Source organism: Pinus tabuliformis, chromosome 8 (genome assembly GCF_031772625.1).
Source record: "Pinus tabuliformis cultivar Carrire ecotype Pingquan chromosome 8, CPIR1, whole genome shotgun sequence".
Lineage (NCBI taxonomy): Eukaryota > Viridiplantae > Streptophyta > Pinopsida > Pinales > Pinaceae > Pinus > Pinus tabuliformis.
In genome coordinates this window covers 1,612,413,136-1,612,425,082 of record NC_142294.1, presented here as the reverse complement: position 1 = coordinate 1,612,425,082, position 11,947 = coordinate 1,612,413,136, and the positions used below count along the sequence as shown (strand labels likewise).

At 39.0% G+C, this 11,947-nt stretch overlaps 1 protein-coding gene across 1 annotated transcript; it reads right to left on the bottom strand.

Moving 5' to 3' along the window:
- Positions 1–304: 304 nt before the first annotated feature.
- Positions 305–1,072, bottom strand: LOC149242227 (uncharacterized). The gene has a single exon (XM_089370793.1). The coding sequence runs from the start codon at positions 1,070–1,072 to the stop codon at positions 305–307; it is 768 nt and encodes a 255-aa protein (XP_089226919.1).
- Positions 1,073–11,947: the final 10,875 nt, after the last annotated feature.

The following is an 11,947-nucleotide window of genomic DNA, read 5'->3' as shown; positions in this document are numbered from 1 at the left end:
CAATTCCTGCTCCTGCTTTATTATTTTGAGATGCTCCGTCGAAGAACGCCCAGGGGATTCCTTCTGAGATCTGCACTTCAGGGACATATCTTTGGGAGGAGGATTCCTTAGGTTTAGGTATGCTAGAAAAAATGGCAGCGCCCTGGATTGCGGTGACTGCTACAGGGGTATCCTTGTCCTGGAAGATGCTCCTGTTCCTAGCTTTCCATATCCCCCAGCTGATGATTAGGGGGAGGTTGTGCAGGTTCCCATTCAGGTGCTCATTCCACCACTTCTGCCAGGCTTCTTGAATATTGTTGCCTTCTCAGACGAGCTTTTTATTCAATAAGTTTCCAGTCTCACACCATATCTTTAGGGAATCTGGGCATTTAAGAAAAATGTGGTTTATGGATTCTACTTCGGCTTTGCATAAGCTGCATCTCCCAGGCCCGTGCATGAATCTGGTCTGCAGAATGTCCCAAGTTGGGATTTTGCTCCTTAAGATGCACCAGAAAAGGATTTTTGACTTTGGAGGGCTCTTAAGTTTCCAAAGCTGTTTCGACCACCACTCCGGGTCTCCCCATCCTTTCCTTGACATAAGGAAGTTATAGCCATTCTTTGGGCCGTATTCCCCGGAGTCTGCATGAGCCCAGATTAGCTCATCTTGCCTGTCGCTCAGCCTTACATTGGATCTGAAGAGTTCCTGAGTGAAAACATTCCAATCGTTCCACCATCTTTGCTCCAATTCCAACTCTTCTCCATTCTTCCAGGCTTGCCCCCAGATGGATGAGAAACCTGGTTTCTCCACTTGGCTGAGGAAGAGGAGACCTTTTTCTTCCAGCTGCTGAACCAGGTCAGGGGAGAGGGCATAGTTGCCATTACAGCCGACCCAGGGATCCTTCCCAATCTTTACCTTTTCACCATTCCCAATCTTCCAAGCTAATCCTTGTTCGATCACCTTAAAAGACTCCAAAGTGGCTTTCCAAATAGCAGAAACATTCTTTTGGCTCTTAATTGGGTTCCTGATCCAATCTTCCATAGGAGTTGGATCTATATATTTTCTTTTTACCGTTCTTGTCCAGAGGTTTTCCATCTTAATAAGACGCCACCCTGATTTGGCTGCCAATGAAAGTCTGAAATCTGGGAGGCTTTTTATCCCCCAACCGCCCCAGTCCTTTGGTCTCGCCACTTTCTCCCATGCAACCCAAGGGAGAACCGAGTTTTCTTTGGACCCTGCCCACAGAAATCTGTTGCATATTCTCCTAATTTTCTCCAGAACTCCTTTTGGGACCCATGTTAGAGCTGCCTAGTAAACTGGGATGGCTAGAAGCACAGCTTTTATTAAGGTCAGTCTCCCTACTCTGGAGAGCCATTTGAAACTCCAGTGACTGATTCTTGCTTCAATCTTAGCGATTAGCCAAGACCAATCCTCCTTCCTATAATCATTTGGCTTCAGCCAGAACCCCAGATACTTGAAAGGGGAGCCCATGTTGCGCATTTCAAATGGAAAGAATGAACTGAACTGCTCCTTTTCGAGTCTGTTTAACCCTTCTTCAATGATTTGATATTTCCTGGGATTGATCTGCATTCCGGTGGCTTTCAGAAAGAGATCAAAGATAATTTTTAACTCCTTAAGTTCATTGGAGGAGCCATTAGTAAAAACCAGGATATCATCTACAAAAAGTAGGTGAGATATGAACAAGTTTACTGCTGCCTCAATACCATTAATCTTACCTTCCCTTTTGCTTTTATGAATCAGCAGGCTTAGACCTTTAGCCACTAGAAGGAATAACAAAGGGGACAAAGGGCAGCCTTGCCTCAGCCCTCTCTGTCCTTTGAAGAAAGAGGTAGCAGCTCCGTTGATGAGGATAGCATAACTGACATTTGTTATACACCCCATGATCCATCTAATGAAGTCCACTTTGAATCCAAGGTGCGTTAGGAGCATGCGGATATATGTCTAGTTTATCTTGTCATAGGCCTTTGAGAGGTAAATTTTGATCACTGCTCCCCTCTTGTTTTTCATCTTAACACTGTGAAGGACCTCCTGAGCCACACCAATTGCCTCATGAATTTGTCTTCCATTCAAGAACCCAAATTGTTCAGGTGAAATATGCCTTGATAGAATTGGTTTGATCCTGAGAGCTATTACTTTTGCGATTATCTTATAGATGCTGTTGCATAAGGAAATAGGTCTGAAGTCCTCGAAAGATTCCGGTGCTTCCTTTTTAGGAATGAGGGCTATGAAGGTTGCATTGAAAGGACTGTAGATTTCTCCCTTCGATCTTGACTCCTCTACTACTTCTGTGATTTCTTCACCTATCTGCTCAAAAAAGTGTAGAAAAAGCTCTACTGACCAACCATCCGGGCCAGGGCTTTTCTCTTTTGCCATAGACTTTATTACACTTTCCACCTCCTCCTTTGTGACAGGGTCCATTAGATGGTCCGCTTCTTCCTCCTCCACATATCTGTGGAAACACTGCGCTGTTTGGATGACTTCCGCTATGGTGATCTCTCCAGGGTCTTTGAATAAGGATTGGAAATGATTCACCCCGAGGGAGGAAAGCGCTTCGAAGGTCTTGGCTTCCCTTCCATCTTCAGATTTTAGGCTCCAAATAGTATTGGCACTCTTCCTCCCTTTAGCATAGTTATGAAAAAAGCTAGTGTTATCATCCCCTGCTTTGAGCCAGATTGCTCTGCTCTTGAGTCTCCATTCTTCCTCCTTTGCCAGCAGAATTTGATTCTTGTGCTTTTCCAGGGCTACAATTTTCTCCTTAGAATCTTGTGTCGCATAGCTATCCGCCTCTATGCTTTCAAGCCTTTGGAGTTCCTCGTTTATCCTAGATAAGTCCTCATTCTGTTTTAGATTCCTGTCCTTTGCCCATAAAATTGTTGCCTTTTTCAATCTTTTGAGATTTTCCATAAATAAAAATCCTTTATTCTCTTGTGAGCCTCTGACAGGGTGAATCCATGTTTCATTAAACAGCCTGTTGTAGGATTCATCTTGGAGCCAGGAGGCATTGAATTTGAAGGGAGCAGGAGGTTTTGGGGAACCTTTGGAGAGCTCAATAAAAATCGGAAAATGGTCCGAGGGCCCCCCTTCTTCTACCCATTGCCTGAATAAAGGAATTTCAGCTGCCAGAGCCTCATTGATTAAGAAGCGATCTAGTCGCTTTGCCACCATCGCTTCTCCTACTCTTCTATTCCGCCAAGTTGGTTTCAGCTTGATGAGATTTGCTTCTATTAGATTATTTGAGGCTAAGAGATTCATGAAAAAATCGGATTGCGGGTCCTCTCTTGCATATGGGCCCCAGGTCTCCGCTCTTCCTAAAGAGAAGTTTAGGTCTCCTCCCATCCCCAAGAAATTATCTTTCACGAGCGAGCTCTCCATCAAGCCATTCCAGAAAGGGATCCTTCCTTGACATGGCCCGTATATATTAATAATAGTAAAAGGAAATTCAAAATCAGAAGATTGACACTCAATCCCCATCACCTGCTTCATTCCCCATTGATTCTGGATCTTGATTCTACCTTCTCTGATTCCTACAGCCAAACCACCTGAATGGCCATCAGCATCCAAGGCTGTGAATTCCCATCCTGGAAGAAGTGCTTTGAGCATTGATACAATGTCCTCCCCTTTCCCCAGTGTCTCCTGGAGAATGATCACATCCACCTTTGAGTTCATGACTAACTCCCTCAGGGCCAGTTTTTTGGGTTTACTGGCTAAACCCCTACAGTTCCAAGAGGATATGATCATTTTAAAACAGGACCGGGGCTTTGCACTGCTCTAAGTGCCCCTGTGATAGATTGCTGCTTCCCATCTACCACATCGAAAATAGCTTGGACTTTGGCCGCAGAGAGTTTGGATTTCCTACCCCCTTTTTTCCCGAGCTGGCTCAGGGATGGGGAAGGATCAATGCCCCCCACAGAAGGCATATGACCGGGTTTGGATACCAGAGAGCGAAGGTTATAGGGGCATTGAGAAAGCTGGGCCTGGGAGGTGGATTCAAGGCAACACCCATCACGATTCAAATCCAGGGAAGGAATAGCGGCCGATAAGTTTTCAATACAGTTTTCAATGCAGGTTTCCAATTTTCCATCGTCCAAGCTTACATTTTTAATAGTTAATTCAGGAGGGGAAGAATTAAAGAGCAGATCAGCAACTAAACAATCATCCAAACATTCGTCTTTATTTTCAATAAGAGAAGAATGAATTGGATTCAAAATCATACCCTTTGGATCCTCGACTGGGCTTGGGGCTGTGCTAGGTGACTCCTCGTCCGCGGGCTGCTCTGCTTCCTCTGGGCACGCTCCGTCTCCCGACAGATCCTTCGGAGGTTCCTGAGGGTCAGCTTCCTGAACATGGCTCCCCTGCTGCGGGTCTATGTCCATTAATTCCTCCTCCTGGGCTACAGGAAACTCTTTGTTGATTTGATGCTGAGAACGCCTATAGAAGTTTTCCGTCCTCTCCCTCGTTCGCTGGAACCTCCTCCTCCGTCTTCCCAAAGGGCATTCCTTAGCCAGGTGCCCGTATTCGTGGCAGCGGTGGCAACGGAACGGCAAGTACTCATAATCCAGGATTTGTTCAAATACATAATCCTTATATTGAAGAATGATCTTCTCTGCCAAACCTCCGCTAGGATTAAGGCTTACCAGGATCCGAGCCATGGCCCTGTTGTTTGTTTCCTGAAAAGACATATCAATCTCTAGATAAGTACCCAGTCTGTTCCCGATCGCCTTAAACACTGATTCTACCCAGAGGAACGATGGCAAGCCTGGCGCTCTTACCCATACCGGGAAGACATCAGCTTTTTCATGAGCTGCATCAAACATGGGGCTCCATTTTTTAAACAGCACTGGGATGTGCCCAAGTGACCAGTTCCTCTGCAATACCCATTCTGCTGCCTCTTTGGATTCAAAACGGATCGAGAACCATCCTTTTGGTAGTGTCAGAACCCGAAACTCTCTGATTAGGTCCGTTTTCCAATTCTGCTTCCCCCAGGATTTGATGAATTCGGATGAGAAAATCTTCCCTCTTACTCTACCGACCAGGGTACTTTCAGCTACCTCCAGCACTTCTTCAATTTGGACGTCCATCCCCAACACCAGGTTTCCTTCAACCCCTTGAGATTTAATCAATCTCTATTTTTTCCTTTGCCCTTCTGAGAGTTTTGAACCTCTGGGGATGTCTCCTAGGGCTTCATTCTCCTGCTGCCCTCCATGAGCGCTAGGGCCAGGGGACTGGGAGATAGGGCTAGCCTCCAGGCAGTGCTCCTTCGAGGAATTTGGATGAAAAATTAAAGAATCAAAACGAGTCTGATTAGTTACCTGAGATCCCTGAATTGTCCGCCTATCTTCCCCCCTTGGATCCTGGGGTTCTACAGGACGCTGAACCGGCCCTCCTATCTCTTTTGCGTTATTTCTGCTTGCTGCAATTGAAACCCTTGTGATGGGTGCAGGACTTCGCGCATCTCCAACCGGGCTATGCCCTAACTTAGCTCCTAGGTTGACAATGTCTTCCAAACCGCCGGAAAGAACCGGTCCTGCAAACCCTAGGTTCCCTTTACTTCCGAAGGGTGGGTTGATCGGGTTTGTCTGAGAGGTCTTGTGACTCGAGCTTTGGAGCGGGTGGTGAAGCTTTCCTCCCTGATGCACGATTTCCGTTTCACACCGATCCTTAGACGAAATGGAGGGTATATGGGTCTGTTCCTCTGGCTCCGAACAGAACGGAGGAGAGACTAGGGCTTCCACCGTTCCGAAGTAATGTTCAACGTTCTGGGGTGTTGGGTCTTTCCCCCAAACGGAGAGAATATCCTCCATAGAAGGGTCTAGATCGATACCCTCATCCGGAATAACCATGGTTACTTGCTGGATGACAGTCGATGTCGGATTGTCGGGTGCTGGGAGGTCACTGTCCGAAAAAACCTATTCCTGTTTTCCCCCTGCAGGAAATTACCTTCACGATTTACAGCTGCGATGCCCTCCAGGTGTCTGTACTTTGTCTAGATCAACCTCCACCTGCCGATAACCTACCTATCTGCCACCGGGACGAAAGAGACTGCCGATGCCTACTCCCCGTCCATTGTTGCTGGGCCCTAACCTCGGCCCTACGGGCCTAGATCTGGCTCTGCGCCAGCTGCCGAGACCTCCCTGCGACGATCCATCCTCCATCTTGCCACCAGTTATGCCCAGGTCATGTGATCATTTTCCATTTGAATTGCGAAGAAGTTCCTTGTCGAATCCACCTTATTATGTGAATTATATTACTCAAACCCATAATTTTAACAAATTTACCTATAAATCAAATTTCTTAATATATATTTCACAACCATCAATAAAATTTAATCTTTCATATATATAATTTTTTTTAACCATTTTAATCTTTTATATATATAAATTTTTTTAACCATTTTGAATATTACATTATGCTCTAGTAAATCATGTACAAGAAATTATAAGTAAATATTTTGTATTTAATTTTTTCTAGTAAATAAAAATTTAACTAGATTTTTTATTTTTTTATTTGATTTGAAATTGTAAAGATTTTTTTTATTTATTGATTTATTTTTATATGATAATTTTAAATTATTAAAATCATGTTATTAGTTTCTCAAAACAATGGTTTCATAATTTTAACAAAATATTCATGCCTAATTAAAGTAGACCCGTACTTATAATATAAGTATAATAATTCAAGTATTATAATTTAAATATTATAAATTATATGTAATTTGAAAAAAAAAACATAAAACACTATATGGCAATGATTTGATACTTTTAACAAACTAGTAGTGTTTATGAATTTTAAGTGGCTAACCCATACTTTTAAATTTATAATACATTAATCATTTAAATAATATAATTTTTTATTTGGAAATGAAAAATCTTAGAATATTTCCAAGAAGAAAATATGAATGCAAAGTGATGAAGGAGATATGTAGCTTATTTAAATATTATTTTTAAAAATTATAGAATTCAATGCTAATTTCAAAATAATGATTTGTTATTATTTTTAAAATTTAATTTTAAAGAAAAAATAGAATAAGATATAATCTTTTTTATAAATTTATTTATTTTTTATTGAAATTTTAGAATTAAAAAACAACTTAAGATATGTGTTTCAAATTATTATTTAAAAAAATTTAATTTAAAATAAAGAATTTTAATATTTTTTTATTTTTTTGTCAAGTTGTCTGTGATTTACTTGGCTTGATCTGTGGGTTGAGAAATCTCCCCAGAGGCATCTAATTCGTCATCACCTAGCTTGGGCTACATCAACCCTAAACTGACTCAATTTTTTAGACGCCTCCTCCCCTAACAAAGGCACAACCACCTCCTTGATGTTTTATTCTTGGTTGTCTTGCTAAAAAGGTTCATCCTCAACCTGTTGTGTAATTATAATAATAATTTTGTAATTCTATTTAATTATATTTTATTAAATATTAAAATTAAAAGTTAACTAAAAATATATATTTTAATTAAAAATATAATTTAAATTGAAATATTTTTAAATGTATTCTAGGTTATAAAAATTTATATAAAATTATATCTATTTTTATTTTTTATTTTATTTTTTCTCTTTCATTAACCATATTATTATATACAACCTCTTTTTGGGCCTAATAGTTAAGAGCATGTGTTTCCTCCTAAGAGGTCACAAGTTCAAATTGAGAGGGGGTAGAGTATGTATGCATTCATAGACTTAACAGTCAAATTGCTACATGAAAGTGGGTCCATTGTCCCACAAACAAGGAGGTCTCACATACAAATTTGGTGTGTGGCTTAGCCATGACCTTAAAAAATAGATGATAATAATAATAATCATTTCAACCTTCATATTTATTCATATAAAAACTTCATATTCACTCATATAAAAAAATATACTTAAAACACCATATCTCTTCATATAAAAAGTATACTTGAAACTCCATAACTGTTTTGAATTCTTATATTAAACCTGTTTAATAAAAATGCACATTATCTTTATCTTAAATTTTACTCAAAAGATTACAACAACTAAGTCAAAAGATTATAACAACTTTACTCATTACAAAGTCAAAGTATCATAAAGATTATAACAACTTTACCATTACTAAATCAAAGAATTTTAGCTCCAATAATTTGCTGAACAATTCGTTGCCCTAACAATTTTCCAAAATTTTATTTTAACCTTAAATTGATTATCCTAGTTTTCAATTGTACAAAGGTAGCACTCGCAGCGAATTTCACGTATTACTATGCATATAAAATGAATTAATTTAATTTACATTTTCATAATTGGACCTTCTCTTAATTTGGTTTTAATTTTGTATCATAAGAATACCGTAATCTCAAAAGGGACATTTCACCAAACTAAGGGCGTGGTGGGCTCAATAATAATAATTATAAAATGAAGATCAAAGACCAAGGTTACATCCAACTTTAAGGGTGGATAATTTCAAAATATTTTTTTTTAATCAAAAAAACTTAATCAAGATAATGTAGAGTCAGGTTCCCTCAGGGTAATAAAGAATGCATATCTTATAACAAATAGTTATAATATAATTTAACTTATAATTAAAATAGGTTTTTTTTTCTCGGTCACTAAAATATAGACCACAGTAAACAGATTGATTCAGTCCACTCTGACAGAGTCTCTCTACTCTCTTGGGCCGAATTCGATCGTCAGGAAGTAGCCATCTTTTCCGGACATCTCTGGGAGTGGGAGTGGGGATGACGGGTTTGGGATATTTGTATTTCTATTAATTAAAAGAGTAATTGAATAATTTTTTGTTTTGTTTTTTATTTTAATTGTATTCGAGATTAGTAAATTTGAAAATTTAGGTTTTGTTTTTTACATGAGAGAAAAGTTATCATAATTTAGTTGTCAAATTAGTAGTGAGGACGGCCAAGCCGAAAATCACCCTTAGTCAAGGAAAACCATGTCACTTGGAATAATCAGTTGGTGGTCCATAAGAGGGCAGGTTTTCACTCCTTTTTCACTCCTGCCAAATACTTCTAGGTCTTTTGCATTTAACCTATTTCTTTAAGTCCAACAAAGACTAGCTCTTAGCCAAACAAATACAGTTTTAATACATACTCTAGATCTAAGAAACAGCTCAACTTTTTAAATATTTTGATATTTTATCTTTTAAAAAATTTGGCAGTTAACTTTTTGTTACCATTATAGTTTTTTTAATTCAAAATATAAATTTAACAATATCAAATTTTTAGTAAAATTAACTAGAAAATATACCAACGAGAACATCAATTTTTTTTATTTTTTTAAATTATTGTTTTTTAAGTTCAAAATATAGATTTAACAATGCCACATTCCTTGTAAAATTAAACAAGGAAACCTGCCAAACAAAAAACGAAAATACCAAAAGATAAAATATTAAATAATTAAAATTTTGGTAAAATTATTGTTTTTTAAATTCAAAATAGAGATTTAACGATGTCAAATTTCTAGTAAAATTAACAAGAAAACATACCAAGGAAAATAAAATAAAAATTTACAACATATTTTAACCGCTTTGCATTACCCGTATTTTATGGCATTTTTGCATCTGAGTTACCCCATCGTTGGCAGCAGAGTGAACACAGTTAAAGTCACAGCATCTCCGTGAATCATTTAATGTCACCATAATCTTAAATCCCTGAATTCCAAACAAAGCACCTTCATTATCTATGGTTATTCGGACACACTTTGGAATGAACAAATGTTGTTCATGTCACTTATGTTTACCACAACAAAGCATACAAACCCAAACCATCATTTAGCTTATGTACCCTACAGTTTAAGAATATGATAAGGTTTAAAGAGACACCATTTATTCAGTTGCAATCTAATTCCAAGGGCCTTAAAGTTTGACCTATTTCAACATCACCACATGATCAATAAAAAAGAAACCTAAACTATTGGAATCCATGTAGTTATTCAAATTAAAATAAATTATAAAGTACATATCAATATAGAACAATAGAGATCGATATCTACTAATAGTAAGATAATAATGTAGAGATAGTCAAGATAATAACATTTTTTTATATCAGTAAAGAAGCTATTTAGACGTGAGATCTTAGCCAAGGAAGTTAATGAGGGGCACTATGCATTGTCAAGATGGAGTGGTGGATGCATTTTGGTAACATGTTCTGGTGGTGGAACGACAATTATGTTGTGTGAAGTTTGTTTTATGTGTTAGTGTCAGTCTTTCCAGCCTTCCTCCAGTGATCAAATATGCTCTTACAAAGTGGTCTCAGAGTGTCAAGGTCAAATTTTGTTATTTCAAAGAGTCTTCAAGCAAAATTTGGTCACTAGGCATTAGGTCAAGGGTTTGCTTTCACTCCTTCTAAAGTTGTCCAAATGTCGGTCCATGTCATCATTTTGCTGAGTCTATCATCATTCATAGGGTTGTCATTATCATGTCAGTGTCTAATGAGTCATTTTACACCTTGTTCATGCTTCAGTTGCGCCTAGGCAAGGTCATTTCCCTCTCCTAGGGTTTTGAAAGCTAATTTCTCTTGGATGGTCAAATCATTAGCAAAACTTGTATCCAGATGTTCATACACCTTCCCCTATCTTTCATGTACCTTATCAAACATTTCCCATCACTGAGATCCCCCAAATTCCTCATTTTTGCACAAACCCTAGTTTCTTGCCACAACTTGGCAATTTTCTAGGTTTGGCCTGTGTTTTGCCCTTTTGGACCCCTTCCCCTCACTCAATATCTGAGATTCCACTTTCCCCTACTTCCTAACATCTCTCCCTACTCCCCAAAATTTCCCCAAGAATTTACAAGTCCCTCATCCCCTTAATTTCGCTTCATTTCCACAAAATTCCTAGTTTCACACATCGGGATAAGTTTTATTCAAAAGATGTTTCAGAGCAATAAAATATGAATTTTGGAAAACTGAGAGAGGTTTTTGTCCAAAACATGCCAAAGAAGAAAAACCTCCTTCATTTTTTACACAGGTGTCATGGCTTTAGAGAAATGTCAAAAATACCATTGCCTCAGGAGAATCGAATGCACCTATGGAGTGACCTTGGGGAAACCAAGTTTTCTCCTATCTTGGTTGGCCAAATGACTTTCTTAATGAGTCTATTGTTAACTAGACACAAAGAGATTTCCAATGAGCTATCATGAGCTCAATTTGGAGTTGAGGAAGACATTCAAACGTTAACTGCAACAGCACTCTGCCTTGAGGCAGCCTCATTTGAAACGTTTTGACCAGTCTTGGGAGATTTGATTTTTGACAAGGCAAATGAACACAAAATAAAAAAACTTCAATTGTGTTGGAAAGTAGACTCAAAGACCTTTCCAACGAGCTATCCTGCGCCCAATTTTGACACTGGGAAGGCCTCCAAAAGCCTCCTAAAAAATGCACTATGTAGATGGGTGTGCGCTACGCATCAGGGTGGGCGCGCTACGCACCAGGGGCACGCTACGCACCAGGGGCGCACTACGCATCAGCACACTTTTCTCAGTGTAAATTTACTCGTGCGCTATGCACCAGGGGTGCGCTACGCGTTGGGTGAGGCGCGCTACGCGTTGGGAATTCTGCCCAGAAATTCGCCAACAAGTATTCAACTCCTCTCCTAACTCAAGCAAACCACAGGTAGGCTTCATTTCCATGGTTGGTTATTGGTTTTGCAAGATTAATGAGAAAAATTATGATAGATGTGCCATGAAAATTAAATGTAAAAACCCTAAAGTTGTTGTGTGGATTCAAAGGCCTAGTTTGCTAGGGTTTCAAAATTACATGCTGCCAAGGTCTTCCCACTTTTGTCTTTCCTACCCCTCTCATATTCACCAACATTTTCCCCAATAATTCCTCCTAAAACCCTATATTATTCTCCCTCCAATCCTAAACCCCTCCCTTCTACTACAAACATATTTTTCCTACCCTACCTCATCCTAAACCCTAAAATTTGAAAATTTTCATGTCCCTTCCCTTCCCTAAATTCCTTGTTTTATTTCCATTGTCC